General features: G+C 35.5%; 1 protein-coding gene across 3 annotated transcripts in view; it reads left to right on the top strand.

The window, feature by feature from the left end:
• The window catches only part of LOC121322178 (pre-mRNA-splicing factor CWC22 homolog), a 37,530-nt gene extending 13,575 nt beyond the window's left edge, over positions 1–23,955 (top strand). For all 3 annotated transcript variants that reach the window (XM_041261763.1, XM_041261762.1, XM_041261761.1), the window contains exons 5-21: positions 251–382; positions 1,105–1,386; positions 1,961–2,089; positions 3,680–3,848; positions 3,946–3,999; positions 4,339–4,474; positions 4,549–4,755; positions 5,805–5,867; positions 6,159–6,257; positions 6,792–6,876; positions 11,248–11,308; positions 18,104–18,181; positions 18,491–18,643; positions 18,879–19,006; positions 19,218–19,319; positions 19,408–19,616; positions 23,024–23,955. In XM_041261763.1, coding sequence (XP_041117697.1) covers positions 251–382; positions 1,105–1,386; positions 1,961–2,089; positions 3,680–3,848; positions 3,946–3,999; positions 4,339–4,474; positions 4,549–4,755; positions 5,805–5,867; positions 6,159–6,257; positions 6,792–6,876; positions 11,248–11,308; positions 18,104–18,181; positions 18,491–18,643; positions 18,879–19,006; positions 19,218–19,319; positions 19,408–19,616; positions 23,024–23,589 — 2,653 coding nt within the window. In that variant the 3' untranslated portion in view covers positions 23,590–23,955. The remainder of the gene's footprint in view (positions 1–250; positions 383–1,104; positions 1,387–1,960; positions 2,090–3,679; positions 3,849–3,945; positions 4,000–4,338; positions 4,475–4,548; positions 4,756–5,804; positions 5,868–6,158; positions 6,258–6,791; positions 6,877–11,247; positions 11,309–18,103; positions 18,182–18,490; positions 18,644–18,878; positions 19,007–19,217; positions 19,320–19,407; positions 19,617–23,023) is intronic.
• Positions 23,956–24,838: the final 883 nt, after the last annotated feature.

The following is a 24,838-nucleotide window of genomic DNA, read 5'->3' as shown; positions in this document are numbered from 1 at the left end:
TTAATGATGGTTGCTGTCATGGTATATTTAGAAAAACGAATTAAGGATGTACTGTTTACTATTATTGTATATGGTGAACAGTGTATGTAGAGCATGCTGTTGTTATTATTAATTACTATCACATTCGATATTATGCATGCCCATTGCATTTCAGAAGCAGAACTGCATTCAAAACTTCAGGACATTTTGTCAGTTTGTTGTGCCAATAACAATGCATTGTTTTTGTTGTACTGTCACACTTTTTCCCCAGGGATGGCGAACGCCGGAGGTCTAGGTCCCCACCAGACCGTGATGAAGATCGTGGTGAAGATCGGTATGATAGGCGGTACGACCGTGGGCGTCCTGGCACTGGGAGATACAGTGACAGAGATGAAAACCCTAGGTGACCCGTTCTTTAAACCAAGTTTGTCCATAATGCAATATATGTAACTTCAATTGGCAGTTCTTCTATCTCTAAAATACATACCTTTGTAGTGAACATCTAGAATATCAAGTTTCATTGTCAAAATGAAAAGTTTTTAGTACAGATTAGTATTACCGCTTTTTCTGAAGTAGCATTCAGGCTTTGGGTTATATTTATTGTAACACAGCCTCACGGCAGAGGTTCTTTGTGCCCTTTTAAAATACTGACCCAGACACACGATTTTTGTTTTTAGCGCGCTTGCAAACTTTCATTATTTACAATAATAAAACCGCAACAAAACAAAAATGTAACTTCCACACAGAGTACTACCTGAACTGTTGTAAATTCTGAATAACGGACGGCTAAGCCATTTCCCAGTTCAAAAACAGTTTAACACACAAAGACAAACAAAACGGTTCATAGTACCATTTACTAACCAACACAGGTCTCTTCACTGTGACAGCCTTTCTCTTCACACAGACTAGAGACTGTTCAGAACAAACATTTTCTTTAATTATATACCTCCCTGCTAATTGCAGACAGGTGGCATTCATTCCTAATTAGAGCCAGGTTAACCTCATCCTGACTGTCCCCCGTGGCATTCTGTGGGATGTAGTCTTTTGGCCCCTCCTGGACTACATTTCTCTCCTTTCCCCCCTAGTCTGCCACACTATTTACTTTTTTTTTTCTCCCATATTTAGAGAGCGGTTGAGGGAAAAATACCCTGATAGGGACAGAGAGAGAGAACGGGAAAGGGAGAGGACACGCTACCCCAGCAGAGAGAGGGTCCGTGATCGCCTTCCCAGCAGTGAGAGGGATGCAGATCTCCGAAGAAGAGGTAGATCACCCTCCCCTGTTGTGGAAGAGCCTCCAGTAAAAAAGAAGAAAGAAGAGCTGGATCCAATCCTGACTCGGACAGGAGGAGCCTACATTCCACCTGCCAAGCTCCGGATGATGCAGGAGCAAATCACTGACAAGAGCAGGTAGGCAGCAAACGTCTACAAGCACACCTGAAAACATTGATGAGAAATGGTAATCCGAACACTGTTAAGTTGTAAAAGGTAATGGTTGGTATCAAATGTTATGCATTTTGTTGCAAGCACTGCTGATGCATTCAATACAATATAATGCTTGACTGATTTTTTTCTGGTTTTATGGGTGGGAATTTAAAATGACATCTTCAGCTGGCTGCGTGATTCTGAAAGAGGTGAATATGTATGGATTGCACGCTGAATTTTATAGCAACCTGTTGCTAAAGGGTTTGGTGTTGCCTTGTATATCTAACCTATCCTGGCACCCTGGAGGAAATTCTAGGGAATCAGATCTGATGGGTATATTTAAATACTGTATACCATGTGCTCATCCAGGAGAGGAACATGCAGGATAAGTTGTCTGTCAATGGAGAGTTTTGTGTTGCGTTTATGAACTGTCTGTATTAAGCGTAAAATGCCTTCAGTTGTGTGATGTGTAATTCTATAAAACAAAAGTATTTACATAATTATTTGTATCACATGTGAAACACAAGGTACGGTAGCACTAAGCATTTTTTTATTGCAGTATGGCATATCAGAGGATGAGTTGGGAAGCCTTGAAGAAGTCAATCAATGGTCTCATCAACAAAGTGAATGTCTCAAACATAGCCAATATAATTCATGAACTTCTACAAGAGAACATTGTGAGAGGAAGGTGAGTGATTTATTGGTGCTGAAACTCCATTTTGTTTCCATTCAGAAGCAGTTTCTTAAAAACAAACAATTACTGATGTGCTGGTTCTCGAGTAGTGACTTTTTGTAAAATGGATATTGTTTATTAAGACAGGGAATTGTTTTTTTCTGGCCAACCAAGAGCACTTGTTAACTATAAGGTGTTTATTTTTTATTAATCAAGAATCCTTTCTGAGTGGGATACGGGAGCCTTTTCACATTTGGTTCTGTTTTGCAATTTATCGAAGAGAGTTCTGGACAAGTGGAAGAAACCAAGTTCATCTGTTTTCTCCAAACTGACCATTTGGAAGTGAACTAATTTGACTGGGTCATTTTTGTTTTTTTGTGATCAGTGAGCGTGTGTATTTCACATCCAATTTCTGCAAACAAACTGATCATTTACAGAATAACAAGAAATTAATGTTTCAAACACTAACACCTTCAGTAACTTTTCCCATTCTTAAGCCATATATTACTGTGATACCATCGATTCATGCCTTCTTTATATTGACCGAGCTCTATACTTGTGTGTGTTCTTGGAAGTAAAAAAGGACATCATCCTTCCATTTACGTTATATAAAAAAATAAGTTGTAAGGAGTTGTAGGATATAACACAAGGTAGCAAGACCAATGATGACTGTGACTGCCATTTTAATGTTCTCCTCCTTTACCTGCCTCCTCTTTTTCCCTGTTCTGGCTTTTACTTTTCTGTACCAGATCAGTCATTTCAGAATTCAGGATTCATATTGTTGCTTTGCTGTTACTGTACTCATCTTTAAAATAAGTAAATACTTACAAAAAACTACAGCAACTTGTTCGCTTGTGTGTTTTGGGAATCTTAATTATTTGTTTTTAATTTAAAAATTGTATTTCACTTTTACGTGCTATAAGACTGATGTATTTTTTATGTAATTCTGTGGCTGCGTAATTGAGTTAAATGGAGGATAATACATGCACTCCTTGTTTTAAAGGTAAAGTGCATAACTTATACTATGGAATTTTATATCACTACAATATGACACTGTGACATTAATAAAAAATACTGTATGGATGTGGCATTCTTCAAATTGAGATCATGTAAACATATTTTACTGCTTTCATAGAAAATATGTACTTCATTATGTTAAACATTGTTGTAATACTGTCACGGTGAGACTGGTTTGATTGTCTGGTCAACCCCAGACGACAAACTTGCAAACCTTTTTTTTGAGTTGTTTTGGACATTTAACATTGGCCTCCAAACAAACCGAACCAACCTGAGACCACACTAAAGCTCTCAAATGAACCAAATGTGAAAGGGCCCCTACTGGGCTTTTTAAAATCAGCTGCTTACAGCTTTTATTACAGGCCTATATTTGAAAGTGTGAAATTCATATTTAGAATTGCGTATGAATATGGTAAAAGTGCAGTTGAATGAAGTAGGATAAGGAATTTAACTGAAAATAGAAAAACACCAAGCAACTGTTTTATAAATTAGCAGGCACTGTTTACTCTCGCACGGGTGTCAAAGGGTTAAATATAAATGTCCTTTTTTAATTTTTTTTCTTATGCAATTATTGTTCATTTTTTTCAGAGGTCAGCTGGCAAGGTCAATCTTGCAAGCACAGAATGCCTCTCCAATATTCACACATGTGTATGCGGCAGTTGTAGCAATTATTAATTCAAAGTTTCCGCAGATTGGAGAGCTAGTGCTCAAAAGATTAATTCTCAATTTCCGAAAAGGATATAGAAGAAATGATAAGGTGAGTGAGAATACAATTCTTCTTTATGCTTGGCTAAAAATGCCTGCTCTGTTTTTGTTTTCAGTTCTGTTAGTATATATTTTTATTTTTATTTCAGCAACTTTGCTTGGCAGCATCCAAATTCGTGGCCCACCTCGTTAATCAGAATGTGGTAAGTCTGCTTTATTGATGCAATGTAACTTCTTAATGTTCCTGGCATAGTACCATTAAAATAAAATGTCTGGGCATACTAATAAGGATTAAGCTGTTTACTGCAAGGCTGCAAGGGACCTTGGGGTTTTCCTGATTACAGCAAAGGACTGTCTGAAAAAATCATTGACCTAAGGCTTTTTAATTTTTTTTTGTTTTGTATTTCCTTTTTGAATGTACTATCTGCAATAGCTTCCTGGTAAGCACACACAGTGGAGGTGTATAAATCCTGTGGATGTTTAGTTACTATTGCACAGTTTGAGTTGTGTGAATAAATTAAATGTTTCTCATTTCTGTAAAGGCCCATGAAGTTCTCTGCTTGGAAATGCTCACTCTCCTTTTAGAGCGGCCTAACGATGACAGCGTGGAAGTAGCGATCAGTTTTCTGAAAGAGTGTGGGCTCAAACTGACCGAAGTGTCCCCTCGTGGCATTAATGGTAAGTGCAAGAGAGCCTGCTTTGATAAAACTGGTAAGCCTTAATCCCAGTTTAACTGTTTCTTTGTGTTGCAGCTATATTTGAACGTTTACGCAACATTCTTCATGAATCTGAGATTGACAAGCGTGTCCAGTACATGATAGAAGTCATGTTTGCAATTCGGAAAGACGGCTTTAAGGATCATCCTGTAGTTCCTGAAGGCCTTGATCTAGTAGAAGAAGAAGATCAGTTTACTCATATGCTTCCTTTGGAAGATGAGTACAACCCAGAGGATGTGCTCAGTAAGTAGCTCAATAGTTCAAATTGAGAACTACATATAGTAGATGAGCACATTTATTAGAACGCCTCATGAAATACCTAACTGCATGAAAACTGGGTGTGAGAATTTCAGTTTTTGGTCATTAATGTAGTAACGTTTAGGCAACACAATTAGGCATCTTGAACAACTTCCAAGAAGTTGTGTATTTTACCATTTGTGGCCACGTGTTCCTGTTCTTGTACTATTTTAAATTAATTGCATGTGTGGTACATCAGTTAAACTAAACAATCACTGATTTGCCTGTTCTGACAGTTTTCCATTATTCATTCTGCAGATTTCATATGCAAAACAAATCAAAACTACAGAAGCAATGGGGTGTTCTAATACATTTGCACACTAATGTAAATAAACTCATGTGCCTTATTAAAGCCTTTACTTGCTTATATATGCTAAATCTCCTTTTTTAACATTTCTTATTTATTTATTTTGCACGTGGTACAACAGTTGAGTTGTTGTACTTCTAAACACTACATTTTAGATTCAACTTCATATTTTCATTAACGCCTGACTGAATATGGCACATTTAGGCAATTTTATTTTATGGTTCTTTTGGGGACTGCAAACTTTGAAATATTGTCATATTTGGTACACAGCTGTATTTTTCAATTCTCTCAGCCAAGTTTTATTACTGGCCATACCTCAAAGCATTAGCAGTATATATTTCTACTTTACAACCACTTCACTGGTTTCCCACAGATCAGTTTGACTTCATGTTTGCAAACCGTTATCAGCGTTAGCATTCCTCCTCTTACACAATGCTAACAGTGAAGCTTTGTATTTGTTAGGTTTTCTTTTGAGCTTTTAATGAATTCTACCATAATCTACACAAAAGCACTTCTGGGTCCACTAAATGCCATTGACACATTTAGCATATCATGAAAAGTAATGATTTTTTTAATACTGTATGCTTCTAAATGCATTTTGAGGGTAATTACCTTTGATAATTAAAACTGCTGTAAAATATATAATTGCAAATAAATAGTATTTACAAAAAAATGTTTAACTTTGCAGATGTCTTCAAGATGGACCCTAATTTCTTGGAAAATGAAGAGAAGTATAAAACAATTAAAAAGGGTAAGCTAAAAATGTGTTTTTTTTTTTTTTTTTAGTAATAGTGCAATCAAGATCTATTTTATAAAGTTCTGTTCCAATTAATCAAGATCAGTAGCCACTGAGAATGTAGCTATCTACATTTTATAGAAACATTACAATTCACGATTTCTCATCTATTTCACACACACAAGTAGTATTTTAATGATGTGTGTAAATACACATTTTGTTGGGAAGCTTTATTTTTTTTCAACAGCTGTTTTTGTTTTGTGGTAATAATGTACTGTGTGTATATATTGTAATCCTTCTGTTTAGATATCCTTGATGAAGGCAGCAGTGACTCAGGGTCTGGGGATGATGCAGATGGCAGTGATGAAGATGATGACGAGGAGGAAGTGAATGAAGAAGAAGGAGGTATTTCTATTTAGAATGGAAATGGTTTAATGTGCTTTTATATTTATATGGCTACCAAGTTTGGAAACCTTTGCATTTAATTAAATAAGATGTAACTGTAGATCATGATTATGAAGCTGAATTTACAGAAATAGAGTCATAACAATTTAGCAAAACCAGTAATTAGCACTGCTGCCTCACAGCACCTGGGTCCTGGGTTCGATTCCGGCCTAGGGGTCTGCTGTGTGCATGTTCTCCCCCTGTCTGTGTGTGTTTTCTCTAGGTACTCCGGTTTCCTCACACGGTCCAAAGACATGATTTTCAGGTTGATTGGTCATTCTAAATTGCCCTCTGTGTGAGTGTTTATGACTGGCAGTGTAGTCCTGCCTTGCGCCCTGTATCTGTTGTGTTAGGCTCTGGCTCACTGCAATCCTGTAAAGGATTAAGCAGTTAATGATAATTACATGGGGGGATATAAAGCATGGTTTGAAAATCTTGTAAAATGTGACTGATATGCTTTACTGTAGAATTGACTGTTTCTTTTCATTAATTTAGAACAAGAGAAAGTTACCATTCATGACAAGACTGAGGTGAACTTGGTTGCCTTTCGACGTACCATCTATCTTGCTATTCAGTCAAGGTCAGCAGTACTTTGTATTTATGTGGTTCTTTAGAGTATGTGATTTACCATTATATATATTACACACAGTTGTAGTCAAAAGTTTTCATACCCCAATGAACATTTATAATTTCTCGAAAGCAAATGATTATAGGAAAAGTCTTTTGCAGCAAAAGTTTTCCTTGTGTGGATGAGGAAGAAGTTACATAAAATAGAAGTTACATGAAAGTTACAATTGTTTATTACTGCAATTTTTTTGCAAAAGTCCAAAAATGCTAATTCCAAAGTATTCAAACCCTGACAAGGAAAATGAAATTAATAGCTAGTTGAGGCATCTTTAGCAATACTAACCTATTTTAAATGATTAGGATATTTGTCATTGAGGTGTGCTTTGGATTGTTGTCGTGTTGTGCTTTAAACCAAGTTTTGTAGATGAGGGTTTCTGATGTTTGGCCAATATCTTTTGATATGCTATAGAATCCATTTTACCATGTAATGGAACTAAATTCCCTGTGCCATTAGAGAAAAACAGCCCCATAGAAGGATGTTATCACCTGCATGCTTGACAGTAGGTATGGTGTTCTTTTCTTTGTACACCTTACCAGACTTTCTCCAAATGTAAAAATTATCAGCATGACCAAGTAGCTTGATTTTTGTTTCACCACCCCACAAAACCTTTGACCAGAACTCCTATCCATCATTCAAATGCTGTTTTGCAAACTTTAAGTGATTGTCCTTGTGACGTTTTCCTAAGAGTGGCTTTTTCCTTGGCCTGCGACCATTGAGACCATCATCATGCAATACTCGACCTGTAATTGAAATGGAAACCCCAGTCCCTCTTGCAGCCAATTCACTGTGAATATCTTTGGCAGTCAGTCTCTGATTGTTATTACTCTTCCTCACAATTCTTGTTCTTGTTGAAAGAACCTTCTTTCTTCCAGACCGAGGGAGAGTTGTGACAGTACCATGAGTCTTGTACTTTTTGATAATAGAAACAATAGTTGAAATTGGAATTAGAAATAGCCTTATATCCTTCTCCAGCTTTATGACAATAAATCATTTCTGCCTAATAATTTCTGCCTGTCTTCAGATAACTTCAGTAAATTTCTGCCTGTCTTCAGATAACTTCAGTAAATTCAGATTTACTTTTCCCCATATTGACTTTTTGGTAATGACAGCAACCATCCTATGCCTAACCCTTTTATACTCTCTAAGAATGTTCACCTACAATCCAGCATTTTCTAGACTTTTCTAGAATTCGGTTCTGCATTATCATATTGAAATTTGTAGCACCTTGTAGACAATACTGTCATAGCATCAAAGGGTATGAATACTTTTGAATTGGCAGTTAAGAGTTTTGCTAAAATATTGCTGAAATAAATAGTAATAGACATCTATTTATTTAACTTTTTTTTTTCCCCCACATCCACAAAAGCTACAAATTTTTTTTTCCTAAAATTCTTTTGTTTGAGAAATTTTAGAAGTTATAAATTTCGATTGGGATATGTAAACTTTTGATTACAACTGTGTGTGTGTGTGTGTGTGTGTGTGTGTGTGTGTGTGTGTGTGTGTGTGTGTGTGTGTGTGTGTGTGTGTGTGTGTGTGTGTGTGTGTGTGTGTGTGTGTGTGTGTGTGTGTGTGTGTGTGTGTGTGTGTGTGTGTGTGTGTGTGTGTGTGTGTGTGTGTGTGTGTGTGTGTGTGTGTGTGTGTATGTAGAGAGTGTCAGTCTAATAAGACTGATAAGAAATAATATCCATCACCATCACAAAATGTTTTGCTAAGATAACTCCTGAGATGTAAATACTCATTGGGTTCTCTGTTGTGGTTCTTGGTTTGCTCTGTTGCTGGAAACTATAGTTTATAATTATCTCAGGGACCTAAAGTCCCAGTAATGCTTAAAATGAGTCTGAAAAATGGGTCAGTTCCAGGATGGTTTGCAGCCTAGTAAAGACCCAGTTAGATTATAACAGCTGGGTGAAGGTGGTATCAGCATGTACTGAAAAATGAATGATGGGAGATGTAGTCCTGTGTGTGGTATTAACCTCTCTTCACAGGACATCATTTGTCTCCAGAAACTAGAAGCCCCAAATTTAGTTCTGACAGGCACAATGTAGGCCAGCAATGCAAAGGAAAGTAAACGGAAAGTAATTTATCTTGCCGTTGACTTCATTTTATCTGAAGCTACCTTTTTATCATTTAAGAAATAAATCAAAACTTTGCTTTATATAGTCTTATGGATGTAATTGTATATCAAACACAACTTTTAAACATCAGACTTTTTTCTAAAGTATATCTATGCATGCCCATTTTCAAATGTTATTAAAGGTTATTAAAAAATGCTGTATTTTGCAATGAATCACCTATTTTCTAAACTATCCCAATACTAGACACATTTAATAAAATTACCAGTGATCTGTTGATAATCCATACCCTTTATGTTAATCTTGCTTACAGTGGAAAGGAGAAACACACTTGTACATCGACTTTTTCCAAATTGTGGAGTGATAGCTTCTGATAATTGTTGTAACTTTTTTTTTTTTTTTTTAAATGTGCTGTTTTACTAGATTCATAGATCATACTTGTCAGTGGCTGATGGCTAATTAAGTAGACATATCACAGTACTCCACAGGCAATGCAGTGTAATGTCATATAATCATTTCTTCTTCACCTGTGGGGATTTAAGACTACAGTTCTTTTTGTCATTCTGTAGACCTATTAAAATGCTTATTAAACTGCTTACCGTGGAAGTGCAGCAGATTTTGTGCCAACCTAGCACAGTATTTCTTTCTTAAGGGCTCAGTTGTACATATCTAATAAATAGATTGCATTTGAATGCAGTCAATTTGCTAGAGAACCCAGGGTGTACTGTATATTCAATAGATATATGTGGTTTGTGAACAAATGGTTCTATTCATAACCACAACAAATGTGTTAAATTTTGTGGTGTGATTAAAAGGGAAAGCTTAAAATTGCTGTAATATATAAAATCATTTTTTACATCGATCTATACTAAAAATGTGTAAACAAACATCCTCAAGGTGCAGGTTTCCACTTCATATATTGTTATTTTTGTAATTAAATTATTAATCTGAAGATGGGTTTGCATTACATTCAACTCCATTGAAGTCACTGCGTACAGTTGGAGTACAGTATACTGAGGTTGATCATTATTTTGACTGTTTAATATGTGCAATGAGCTGTGGTATGTTTGCAAAAGTGTCAGAGCAAGCTGCTAAGTTTACTGTGTACTCTGTAAATTTACATCACAGTGATAAACAGAGCAGGGGGTATTTCATTTTTGTGGAAGTTCTAAATATCTTTGTTACAGGAACTATGTAAGGCAGCAAGATTAATTTAAAGCTGGTCAATTTGGGTCATTAATAGTATGTTTGTTCAATAATTGTGCATTTTTAGTCGATTCCAGTCCAAAGCTCTGGACTGGATTGCAAGAGCCGGTAATATCTATCACAGTACCAAAATAATACACAATCAACTGAAACCATGTGATTTGCTATTCACTTATTTCACAATTCACAAAAAACTTGACTATCAGGCATTATTTAAGTACAATGAAAAGATTATAAGTGAGTACCACTGATCTATGTCATGATCACCAGTTCTCTCACAACTAACAGCTCTATAGATGCAGTGTGTTAAAAAAATTTCACCTAAAGTACCTTATAAAACAATGTTAGTTACTTTATATTTCATGTGTACAACTTCCTACTGGGAATATTCAAATTAAGATTTAAAGAGAGTTATTTTGAGAAGGTGTTTTTTTTTTTTTTTTTTTTTTTTTTTTAATTTATTTTAACCTACACACTGCTACAGTACGTACAGTATTAACCTCAGTTTAGTAACCCTGTATGTGTTTATAGTTTAGTTGTGCAGATTGGGGATAATTATGATGTGAAGGGAAGTTTTATACCATTTAGCGTACGCACTTTAAAACAAAAATCTTTACAAGAACCCAAAATAGACTTCACTTTGTTTATGTATGGCAACATGTTTCACACTGGTTTCCCTTGCTGGAAAAATGTGAGTAATGTCTTCTTTACAAAAAACAAACAAAAAAACACAAGGAAAATATGACTTATTTCTCAACACTCCACTGTGAAAAAAAAAATTCCTTTCCCATAAATACATAAAGTACAGTATTCTATAAAATGTTAACTGGCACCTTCAACATTGGCAATCTCAGAATGCCAACATGTTAATCAGGGACCAGAACACAGGGCTTCCAGATATTTAATTCACTATTTTTAGTATTTTTCTTTTTTCAAAAGGAGTTAATTTGCACTATTAGTTGCTGTATAAGTGAGTGTATTACATTCAAATTACATAACTTAATAACTATGACATGTTTAAAGTATTGCTATTTTATTTTTACAGCTTGGACTTTGAAGAATGTGCCCATAAATTGATAAAGATGGATTTTCCAGACAGCCAAACGGTATGTTTTCTTCTCATAAAATGTAACCAGTCAAAATAACCATGCTTGCATTCTGTTAAGTTAACCAATATCTGCTCTAAATATTGGTAGTGAAGCTCTCAATTACCAAATTCTTTGGGAGTGCAATGTATTTTTAAATCAATATGTAATACATTTTATTAAATCAAAAAAAGGTACACTGCTACTATTGCACTGGTTAATGTGACTTAAATCAGAGGTCTGTTCAAGGATCTATTTTTGTTCTGACAGAGATAAGTAATCATACTATATGGACCATCATAATAATTTGCATGTTTCCTGCCTTTGCTTTTTACACACATCACACAAGTTAAATACTCAGTATGGCTGTTTCCTAGTGTCTATGTCAATACTTGTTTGGTTCCTGATTAAGTTTTATTAAACAGTGGTCCTTAATTCCTTTTACTGGAAGTAGTAGTTTATTCTTCTAAAATGGTTCCTTGCTATTACATTTTTTGTAAGCATTTCCCGTTTTTTCTAGTTCTCAGCAACATGTAGAATTAGGTCTAAGAAAAGGTTTTTGAGCTGAGACTAAGCATCTATAAATCATCTGTGAACTGCTTCACCAGGAACTTCAATAGATTAAGGTTAGACATTCAAAGCCAATTTACCAAAGTCAAGTCTCTCTGCAAGATTCAATGACAAGGTGAAATTCAAAGAATGTAATTCTGTATTTCAAGCTGTACTGTCTTCTCTAATAATAAACCACAATATCAAAATAATTAAGGCTGTATTGTTGGATTTACCATCTGCAATCAAGTCCCCTTTACAGTCACTTTTATTCTCTGAGTGTAATATTTGAACGGTTATAAGTTTGTAACAAGTAGGTTAGTAATTTTATTGCACACATATAAATATTGAGATTTAAGATAATATAATACTGTACTGTTTACAAGCTTCAAGATGTATTTTAAGTAAAGTAAAATGTATGCCAGGCTATTCAGGATTTGGTAAGTGTATAGCTCCAAGGGAAAATGGTGTCATACAACTATTTCCTTTGTCTTCATTTAACTTCAAGTCTAAGATTAGATCACACTATCTCAAAACACCAGTGAACATACTGGATTCAGTTGTTTGTTATTTACTGTACCTTTTTTTTTTCTTTTTACCCATACCCAGGGAAAACTAGAACATTTGTTACTTGCATATCTGTTGGTTTCAGTTTGAATGTCTTGAAGGCTGTTCAAATAAATCATTTCACAGATATGAAATGGACCAATTCAAGTTGGCTTTAGGCTTTCGTTTGAGCTAGAACAGCGCTCAAGCAGCCACACATTAACATATATTAATAGTGTATAGTTACTGACTGAAGTTCTCGGAAATAAAAATAATCCACATTTTTTTTTGTGTGTGCATGTGGTGGATGTAGGTCAAGGGGTTTCACTTTTTTCATGCTACTGATGGATCTCATTTATTATTTACTGGTATTCCGGGGATGTGTGTCACTGACATACTTTATTATGTCGGCAGTAAAATAATGGTCCACGACAGTGATGGAAGTGATACACACAGTACATTTTGAGATTTAAGAACCGACAGTTGGGTAAAGTAGAGCTAATATTGTCATGAATATGTATCAGAGAGTGGCTTAACGCACTGATATTGTGATGTATTAAGCAGCTGGGTACCTAAAACATAATGCTAAAACCAAGCTTTTTTTTTTTTTTTTTTTGGTAAGTGTAATTAGAAGGTACCCATTTGTCAGTGTCTTGGGTTCCCGTAATCAACACATGAAAATTACAGCCTTCAGTCACAATTCATATCATCCACAAGGGATAATATTTTTGTAATTGCATTTGGGCTGAAGAGAAAGCAGTTAATGTGTTTAGCAAGAAATGCTGACTTTGGTTATGGTATCACAATTGTTTTATTCTTGATTTCTTTGTTTAAATATGAACCCATATTTACAGATCTGCTGAAGTGTGGTTTACAAAGTAATGTAGCATCACTAATAGCTTTTTTGATAGAATGTTCACTTACAATCAACGTGGCATAGTTATTTATGGATGTTATTGAGGTCAGTAATAAAGTTAATATGTCAGGAAATAATTAATATTGCATTAATTAGCTACACAACTTGTTATTCAAAGCCCATCTGTTACTTTGCCAGATCATGTTTAATAGAAGCAATTATCGATTCAGACAATATCATTTGGAAACAAAAGTGGTAATTGCTGCTAATAACACAACAGCCAATATATAACATGCTAAGAAAGTTATTATGTACATATTGTAACTAGTACATATTGGTGTTTCCACTTGACAGTTAAACAGTTGGTTGGTGATTGCTTCTGTTTTGAGAAGGAAAGCAAGAACATGCAAGCTGTTAAAACCCTTATTATGCCTGGCTGGGCATGCATATCTGTGGCGACTGGGGTATAATGGAGACATCTGTATGTACTTTGAATGCATAAGTTCTTGATGTTATTAGAATCTATAGGTGTGTAGAGTCTGCTCTGTCTGTCCCTCATGTTTTAATATTTTATGTACAGGGGTTCACATAACTGGTACGCATGCAAACCAATAAAGAAAAATAATGACTTCCATGTTCTTTAAAAAGCAAAGGCGTCAGTACGTAGAATAAATAAATCACACACAGAAACAAAGAAAGTAAACTAGTAATAATAATAAAATACATAATGTAATAATAATGACTGCAGCTAAATAATGACTCTCCACCCTTTTACTTACACACACACACACACACACACAAAAAGACAACATAAAAAAGTAAAATAATAATAATAAAAATAACCAGACAGCTAGTTAGACATCAGATGCAAGTATTTTGTTTTGCCTCCGTCCATTTCCTTAGGAGAAACAGTTTCAGAAAAGGAAAACCATAAATACTCAATTAAAAGTTAACAATAATAAATGGTCAGGCTGGTACAGTAGTCTATCTAAAATTATCTTAGCCCTGCACCCGTGCGTGCGCGCACACACAAACCAAAAAAAAAGAAAAAGCCATTATTTTTATTTTATTTTTTTAAAAGCGGGTATAAAGTTAATAATAATAATAATAATAATAAAAGTAAAAAAAAATTACAAGATGTCTAGTTAGTCCCAGTACACCCACCCCTCGTTATATCGCCCCTCGCTATACTGCGGATTCGGATATATCGTGGTCCTGGAGTTGGCTCCCCATTTTTACAGTCTAACTGCGCATGCCTTAGCTGCAATATACATAGACAATTTCACTTAGAATTACTGTTTGTTTTATTTTGTACTGCACATCACAAAGCGCGTCAGCTCCCTAGCAACAAGCCTGTTGGGAGTGGATTATTTCAATGCAGTGGGTTTGTGCATTTGAGAAAAGAGAGGAAGACTTCACTTTAATTAACCTCTGAACTTTCAACTACTCTTCGTTAATGACAGGTGTCATGTTTATTTTTGACACACGACGAACCTGCTTTTCGCCTATCTGATCTCCTATATATACCCTGGACTGCGGGGACTATTTTGATGGTCACAATATTTTATGTTAACTACAATCGGACGAACAAAAAGATACACACAGAGCGATACAGCGTCGGAACTATTTATATCGCCTAAATATAACCTGTGACTGCAGGCGTTATATAGCTTATCCACCACATACATGTAAAGTTTACGCAACATCGTGAGGACCTTTATGAATCTTGGCCTCTGTCTTAAACTTTACCTGCTCCCAGAATACTTAGACGTCATTTGACTGCGCAGGAGCAATAACCATATCATAATATACAGGTGTGATTGGATCAGGATTTGGTGTGTGTGTGTTTTGGTTCTAATCACTAACCTGCCGCTCTATACTGTACTTTCAGTAGCTAAACATGTTAGCTAAAATTTCGCAAAAGTCGTCGTTTCCCAAATTTTTTTATGTAAATGAAACGGTGGTTATATCCTTTTATTAAATAAAAGTCGACACCAATATGGGAAAATATTTACGGCAACACGGTAGTTCGATTCACAAATTTGTTGTGATTATTTCACTTTTTTACAAACCCAAAAACGAAAACTACACTACCCGATAACTTTATTTATCTCTTTACGTACTCTAAACAATTTTTAATTATTGGTCGTTAGGTCTGAGGAATTAATAAGTTTTTTGGTAACAACACCAGAGACTGTGACGGTGGGTTAAGTCTACTGGGGATTAAAACGACGCATGGCTTGGTAAAGACGACCATACCCTTGGGGACAAGCCCACACACACCAATATATTATATCTGCTAGATATAAAACGACATAGGTATCAACCAATCCAATATGTACATGGTGATATTGTGTCCTGAGTGGTAAAAACTAAAGGACTATAAAATGCAGATTTGACGCTGATTTTTATCCCAAACATTTTACAGTTTAGGCTGAAAAAATGTGTCCAGTATGTGAAATCCGACTAATAAACTACTCATAGCTTACAGACTGTTATGTAGGTTAGTACTCGTCTCTAGTAAATTAAACATTAGTAGTCCAGACAAACGAAGAGTACCTCATCGTCATTTACCACTCTACATGGTCATTTGAACGGTTTAAACGTTTGCAAGTCGAAAACGTTGGAAAATAACACCCCTCTGGTCAGTGACCGGGACCAGAATTTCTATTGTAAAATGAAAAAATATAAATTTTATATAGTAATTTTCGAGTAAATTTAACTCGAGGACTTCGAAGCTTTAAAAGTTATATATAAATAAATTACAAATTATTCACCATTTATTCCATCGTCAAACGTAATCATTGAGTTTACATAGGTTTTACTGTAACTAATTAATGAAAACGACTAGATGACAATTTCGTACATGGTTATTTTTATTAAAGTAACAACGTAATAAAGCTTATTGTAGCATAAATCGAATAACGTCCCGTTCTTGCAAGACAGTACTTCCCTTTTTTGGTTACAACGGAAATGACCCGTAGATTCTAAGTCCCCGGTGACAGTTCAAGGGGCAAAAAGGGAAAACATAAATCTAACCCTTTTGTACCAAGATTGGGTTCCCGTGGTTCTACTAAAGTAACCAAGTATTTTGTTGTTAATTTATATTTACTTTAAATCAAGCGATTACACTTCACATCACAAAAATAAAGGTTAAGTCATTTTATCCAGTGGTGAAAAATAAAACATTTTTAGTTTCGCCAAAATAAACTTTTAGTGTTCCCATTTTAGTGGTTAAAAAAAACAAACTTTCATAATGAAAAAATACAAAGGGTAATTTGGCAAAAAATAAATAATAATTTTACTAAACTCGGTCACACAACTGACTAATACATAGATTAGACTAGAGGCTTAGATGCAGCCTTAGCACAAATAAGTGATGTCAGTGAAGGGAAGATGTACCCATGGCTGGAGTTTTTTAAGCCTGTTTCACGACTTCGACAGGGTACCGACCTCAAATCATTGCTGTCACTAGTTTACAGTAACAAACCAGACGTCACAGTTTGGTTGCGTTGACATCAAACGTTGACGTAGTTGCAAAAATCCCCCCCCCCCCTGAAACAGTCCGTTACCTCCTCACGAGACGTAGTGTCACTACTTATCGCCTACATGTATGACCAATCTCAAATGTAAACTCTCTGAATATACCAAAGTCTCAAGAACTTTACATGGTAACGTTTCCTAAAAGTCAAAACAATACCACGTAACGACCTGTGAGCTAAGTCCCCCCTTTTTTTGCCACACGACAAAATTTCGTTTGTGTAAGATTGGGCAATTTCTAACTTCGTTCGTATAATTATCATTTTTCGGTCTTGATGCTAAGTTAAAGATCACTACGTGATACGTTAAATATTATTTTTATACTTTTCCTTTAGTTACGAAAAAGTCTAAGACAAAGTAAGTTCATAATACGATAGCTATCTCTTCTGAGTAAAGTTTCGTATAGAGAGCTCTCTACTTGAACTTGGTACAGCTACTTACTTACTGTTTTGAATGATGAAAAAATAAATTAAAAAAAACTAATAACCTTTAAATACTTTTGTTTTTATTATAAATGGATCACAATAAAAGTCACAACCCTGAAAAAAAGACCACCCCCCGGTCATTGAAATGTCTTAATGTTTTCTTCGTTGCCAGAACTTTACAGATATCCATCGCAATTATTTGCTTGACACCAAGGTGGACGTTCCTACGCAAAGACTGTCCACCTCCCTGCGTTTAGGCCCTGGAGGGCGTGAATCCGTACCGCGCTATGGCGACATACTTTCTCGGCCGAGTGACCGTCCTCGTCTGTAACTCGAAGTGCAAAATCTACGCAGTGGATGGTCGGACTGGGGGATGGGACAAAGTGCCATGTGAAGGGACGGGTCGGAGTTCCGACGGTAGTCATATTACCTTCACGCATATAATCTCGAGTCCCCTGTCCGTCCCTTCCTCTGTTTGCCCTTCATTAACCAATGATACAGTACGTCTTTCTCGTGGCTTAGTGCTGGGAGGTGCACAGTAAAAAGAATGGCAACAATAATACATTATGATAATGGCTCATTTTCACACAGGATGAGATTAGACAGAATTAAATTCAATTGTGACAGAACTGGCCAGCTGATGCCTAGCAAGTTTGTGAATGGGTTGTAGATCAGATGTTCTGGTGCCGAGGGACACCAGCGGCAATGACGGGTGGGCTTACAGGCAACTTTTGCCGCAAGTGTTTTTTATTTATTTAATATGAGAGGCATTGTGGCTAGCAGCTTGGGCAATGGCAATTGCCAGCAGGGCCGTCTGTTACTTTGCACGCTGTTATTGTCAGTATCTTCTATGAATGTGTTACTTTTCAAGGGAAATACAATCTTATTTTCTTTTTACAGAAAGAACTCTGCAATATGATACTAGACTGCTGTGCACAGCAAAGAACATATGAGAAATTCTTTGGCCTGCTTGCTGGGGTGAGTTGAGCCCTATTGATGTAATCTGATGTGAAAACCCTTTCTCTGTGTATCTCACTCTTCTAATGGAAAGCTACATTTACAGAATCCTGATAGGCAATAGTGTAATGCATTTAGGTTTGGACCAAAACACACACAAATATATCTACTTATAATATACACACACACACACATACATACATTTGGCTATCAAGTTTGGCAACCTTTGCATTTAATTAAATAATACATATCTGTACATGTTTGGATTTATTTTTGTCTGGAATATCTACATTTACATGCGCCATTAATGTTTTTTATTTTTTATTACAGCGTTTTTGTCTGTTAAAAAAAGACTACATGGAGAGTTTTGAAGCAATATTCAAAGAACAATACGAAACCATTCACCGACTTGAAACCAATAAATTACGAAACGTTGCCAGGATGTTTGCTCATCTGTTATATACAGATTCTGTCCCTTGGAGTGTGCGTAATATAAGTTTACTTTTTCATTATTTTTGTTTGTTGCATCCAAGTAGAATACAAGTGTTACATTGTAGTTGGACTATCTTGAGTAAAGAATTTGTATGCTATTTAATATAACGGCCCCAAAGTGTGTTTCAGCAACTTTAATAAATTACAGTTTGATTAAGTGTTAATTTTTTTAAAAAGGTACATTTTTAATGTGTGTTTTTTTTTTTAATATATATATTATTATTAGGTCCTGGAATGTATACTAATAAGTGAAGATACCACTACGTCATCTAGTAGAATCTTTGTGAAGATTCTGTTCCAGGAGCTTTGTGCTTACATGGGACTTCCAAAACTCAATGAAAGGCTTCAAGATGTGTAAGTTAGACAATACAAATATCAAATTTCAACGATTGTTTTAAACCATAATTTAAATTTATATATTTTATATATATGAACATCAAATAACAATTGTAATGCTAGAATGAGGAAATGTATTGTGTTTACAAGATTCTTGTTCTTTTTATGAGAATGAAAAAAGATCACTTCAATATCATACAATAATTATTATTTTTCTTCTTTATAAAAGGACTTTACAGCCCTACTTTGAGGGACTATTTCCTCGAGATAACCCAAGGAACACAAGATTTGCCATCAATTTCTTTACCTCTATTGGTCTGGGAGGTCTAACGTAAGTACATTTAGATTTGGCATGTTCTGAATATTTAACCTTTTTAGTGGGACAAAATAAATGAAGTTTTTACTTTTACTTTTGACAGAGATGAGCTTCGAGACCATTTAAAAAATGCTCCCAAAATGATCATGACGCAGAAGCAAGAAGTGGAATCATCCGATTCATCTTCATCCTCCTCGGATTCGGACTCTTCCTCTGATTCAGAAAGCGGCAGCAGTGACAGCGATAGCAGCTCATCCAGCAACAGTGATTCTTCCTCTAGTACTAGCAGCAGTGAAAGCAGCAGCAGATCAGGTACAGTAGCTAACTGGGTATATAACAAATAGCCAGTACAGATCCTTACATAAATGTGTGCCGTGCACTTATTAGAAATGTACATTAGACACATAGGCACACTGCAATAATAACCATGAAAAAGAAAGTGCAGTACTTTGAGTCATGTTTCTGGGTGAACATCAGCTGCTTCCAACCTACTCTACATGGATTGGACATTTTTGGTGCAGAGATTCCTGGTACAGCCTATTATATTAGTGCTTCTGTTGCTGTACAACACAAGTAGTTGACATGAGGTCAGTTGTTTTTTTTTTATTTACCCCCTCCCCCAAAGCCATGCCAATTTGGAAGCACTGGAACGTTTTAGTAGGATATCACTCAGCGGAGCCAAGTTATTTTAGTTAAAGTGTAATCCACAAGCCAATAATGACAGTACATGAGTAACAGTAATAGCAGTTTCTGTCCTTTTAATTTTACTAGGTAATCTGGGAGATAGAGATTAGAAACTTTTACAATGACTCTACTGTTCGATATACAAAGGAGACCAATACATTCAAAACATGACTAATTTTAGTTGACCAATACATTAATTGGAGCCTGTTTTTGAATAATGAACTACAGTAATGTAACCCAACCTGAATGATCGCCATTCTAAATTAAAATAATGATATCAGGTCTAGTGCAGTAGCACATTTTGTGTCAAGAGCAGGTGCTAAGCACAGCATGCTTCTGCACGGTACGTTTGCTTACTTCCTGTATCTGTTTAAAAATATATTCGATTTTTATTATGTATTTTTAACTCTAGAAAAGTATTCTTCCTTTCTGATTGTATTGTTAAATGTGGCATGAATGCCTTGATGTGCTCGGCTTGCATTAATTGGATTTTTTGTAAAATAGCAAAAAAATTTGCAGTGGGTTTATGCCATTTTATAAACAGTAGAAACTGTCGCTGGTGTGTTTCTCAGCATGGCCGTTAATACGTAATAACAGGAGTGATAATAATTATATTTTATCCACCACAAGGTAAAGGTAGTGCTGTGGCGCTCCGCACTTTAACATAGGAAATGGTTGTTATGGAATTATGTAGTGTCAGATAAAGAAAATGAAAGTATACACACAACTCAAGTTGTTGAGCGATTTGAAATCTTACGAGGGACATTTAAGAAAGACACATAGTTGAAGTGTGCCAGAAAAGCATTGATTCAGCAATGAGCCAGATGGCTGGTACATGGACAGCTGCACCTCTGCTGAACTGTTTGATAGGAGCTGTGGAGAGAATTAAGAAACCTTAGAACAAGATCTTGTTCTGACCTAAATTAAGCAGTTAAGATGCACGTTGTGGAGTTTTTGGGGGTTTATTACTGTTCTATTTTGAGGGAGATGCCTTAATTTAAACATTTTTTTTTTCATTATTTGTTTTTGTGCACATATGTATTTTGCAAAATAATGGTTTTACTCTGTATTTGATGAAAATTGCCAAACACCAAGCTCTATATTTAAAAAAGGACCCCTTTAGGATAGTTCTAGGAATCCAGTACAGTGAATACAGTAGATGTACATGTAAAACAAAGTATATAATTCCAGAATGGAATGGAATCCAGTTGCCCCTTTATAAACTGCTGACATAGAAGGTCACTTTCAATGTAGCTATTTCGAACCTAATATTGACATAGGTTTTGTTCTAATCATTATAAATTTGGCATTATAAACTGTAATGTTGTTCACAATGTAAACAGATTAGTGTGATGACCATCAATCTGTCTCAGTGAATGCCATCATTTAGTGACCATAAGTCTACATAATGCTAATCTCATTGCTTCAGCCAAGGTGGTGTGGTTGCATTGTGACACATGGCAGCTCCTCTCTTTGTTCTGGAGCATTAAGGGATTAAAGTAGACAAGGATGTATTGATTCATTTAATATGAGTAAGTGGTGGCAACTACAGAGAGCAAAGAAAGGTTGGTTTCGTTTATTACTCCAGATAGATGTCTTGTATAAAATACTTTTGAAATGAGAGTATATTTTCCACATTATATACATTCAAGACCATACACCGCCTGCCAAAGAAAATGTCTGATTCACAAAGATACCTTTATTGTGCTGAAATTGTTGGGGAACAATCAAATTACACATTTTTTCAAAGGTGGGAAGACAGTCAAACCAGGGGTGCGTTCAATAGATGAAGCATCCCAGGGCATTACATAGAGCTTTCTGTTGAACGATCTGCACGCAGAGAGCGCTACCTAACAGTAGCAAGTCATGCTAAGACCTGCCCCGCTGGAGGTCCGAAATGGCTGACCTGCATGCAGTGGCTGCAAATTGATTTTTTACAAATACGGATTTGTATGACCAACACGTGTAAAGTTTTCTTCAGTTGTTTTTTTTTTTTGTCATTTTGCCTTTTTAAAACTGATTTATGATATTTTTTTAAAGTCACTAGTATTTTAGAAAAGGAAACATGAACTATTTATAACTTGACAAATCTGACTTGCGCCTTAAGATGATAAACCAAAATGTTTCAGTAACTTTACTACTACTGTATTTTTGTAATGTAATTACATTGAAAATAAAAAATATAAAAAATTGCAAGACTCACTTAAAGCAAGTGTTTTGATGCACAGCAATGTGTTGCCTGCTATTGTAAACCTGCTCACTCCTAACAGATAACTAACTAACGTTCAATAACTGCTAACGTTACAGGGCGCCACCAGAGAGCACTCTGCTATACTCTGCACCCCAGGTCAATTTTGACTATTTACCTTTACATTGCCCCATCAGACAAATGCAGAAGATATACAAATAAATGGTAGTCTGGCTATATGGTGTGATATCATTTTTTTTTAAAAATCTTTTAATATGAAAAAAAAAATATTACAATCAAGTAATTTGTGTAATCATCTACAGCAATGTGAAGCGAGGCTCAAACTACATTTAAGCTTTCTTCTATCCTTCATGTTCTGTATGTCACAATCTAAAAAGTCATGGAGGCCATTGTCACTTAGTTTACCTGTGTGACATATAGAGCTGGTGGGAAACAACTGAGGTCAAGGTCATGAAATACCAGGCTTACCCTTTGTTAAAGATTTTTTTTTTAGTTTTTTTAAAAAGGTGTAGAACCAATATAGATGCATTTTGAACAGTTAGTTTGGTACAAAAAATAAGCATGTCTTTCATTTTTGCCTTTTCAAAGTGGGAGCAGAACCAATAATAGTACAATTACAAAGTCATGTACAGAATACCGGAATATATTTTATAAAGCATTCAGAAGCTTTCTGAAGATATGTTTCTTAACCTCTGTACTTTCATTTTGTGAACAGAGTTGCTTTCTATGTTAAGGGTGTTTTAATATACTGTTTTAATGCTGCATTAAGGATATTTCATACTGCAAATATTGTTTGTAATGATGCTAGTGTCTTGTGCCTTCACAGATTCAGATTCAGAGCACAGGAAAAAATCAAGCAAGAAGAAAGACAAAGGACCTAAAACATCTACCAGTAAAAAAAGATCTTCAGAAAAGGTGCCTACCAGCAAGAAACAGGCTAGTAGGCATAGCAACAATGCTGAAGAACAAGAGATGTCCTCCCATAAACACAGCAGCAAAGCCCATAGACAAAAGGATCGTCCGAAAGATACTTCAACACATAACAGAGATGATCACAGGCGCAGTAACAAGGACCCTGACCGTCGGCGAAACCATGAGTTTGAAGACAAGCGCTCTGACTCTCAGAAAGACAAAGAGAACATTAAAAATAACCCCTACTCTGAACATGACAGAGACAGATACCGGAGCCGGGAGGAGGAGAAGTACAGTAGCAGGAGAGAAGAAAGGTCAAAGGAGACAAACTCAAGAGCAGGTAGTGAGGATGGCTACAAGAATGGCGAAGGAAGGCGAGCAGAAAAATTTGACAAGGAGAGTAGACACTCTGATAGATCTAGGGACACCAAAAGAACAGACGATAGGAGGAGGGAAAGTTCTCCACGTAGACGGAGATAGTGTAGAGCACATTTTATTTTTTTCTCAAACCATGCTAAAAAAAAAATGTATGTAAATTTGATGGCTGTTTGCAGTTCATTTGATAGTCGCCTAACAGATCCCTTCAAAAGTCAGATTCATTTTTCCTTGTAATACTTAATAGCTAACTTTTTGTAAACTGGGAAAAATGTGATGCTTTTAAGAAACAAATGCCACATGATGGAGTCAAAGAGAAATCTTGTAAAATCGATTGAAATTTGATGGCATTTGGAGTATTAATATTTTTATGGACCTGAATATTGCTCCTTGCTCTCTTTTTTAAAGAGGTATTTTCAACCTCCTTAATTGCCGTCTTGTAAATGTTTTTTTATTTGGTTTGGTTTTTTTGTTAAATAAAATCTTGCAAATGTACAAACAGCTGTTGAACTATTTGTTACGTGATGCAAATGTCTTGTTTTATAATAATGATCTATTCTTTTGATATTATTATTATTATTATTATTATTATTATTATTATTATTATTATTATTATTAATAATAATAATATAAAGAATTTTGTGAGCATTTAGCTTGGGTGAGTTTAGTAAGTTAGTTTTTAAAGAGTGTAGGCATTGTGTATAATTCTTAAAGCTGCATTGACTGCACAGTAAATGCAAAAAGGTTGTTAAATAAGCTGTCTGAAATACAATATTATTATTTGTTTATTTAGTAGACGCCATTATCCAAGGTAATTTACAGAGACTAGGGTGTGTGAACTATGCATCATCTGCAGAGTCACAACAACATCTCGCCTGAAAGACGAAGCACAAGGTTGAATGACTTGCTGAAGGTCGTTCTCTCATTTTGTTTTGTATTGCAGGTACAATCTTACCCAATTACTGAATGACTGGAAAAAATGTCAAGTAAAAAGTTGCAAGGCAAAGATGGTCTACAGAAAAACTGATTATTCACAACCCAGTATTCCACTTTGCTGAAAGACGTGCTACCGTTACATTTAAAACTTTTATATTTAGTCAAGCCTGATAGCTTTATCTTTGCTTGTATACCAACGATGTGCTTCATAATAAGGTTGTTTATACGGATTCATTTAGAAAAATAGTTAAAGCCCTTAGGCAACTACTTCTTTTTTTGTTTTCCCTAACTGTAAGGCCACAAATGCACAAGCAATTTTCTTGGCAGATCAAATTGACAATAAAAATTGACGGTGTGTCAAAAATGTTCTTTTGGCAACCTTGTTGCTACAGTAGACCACTGCTGTATTTTCAGAAAT

Source organism: Polyodon spathula, chromosome 10 (assembly GCF_017654505.1).
Source record: "Polyodon spathula isolate WHYD16114869_AA chromosome 10, ASM1765450v1, whole genome shotgun sequence".
NCBI classification, from domain to species: domain Eukaryota; kingdom Metazoa; phylum Chordata; class Actinopteri; order Acipenseriformes; family Polyodontidae; genus Polyodon; species Polyodon spathula.
This window is presented reverse-complemented; position numbering and strand designations above follow the sequence as displayed.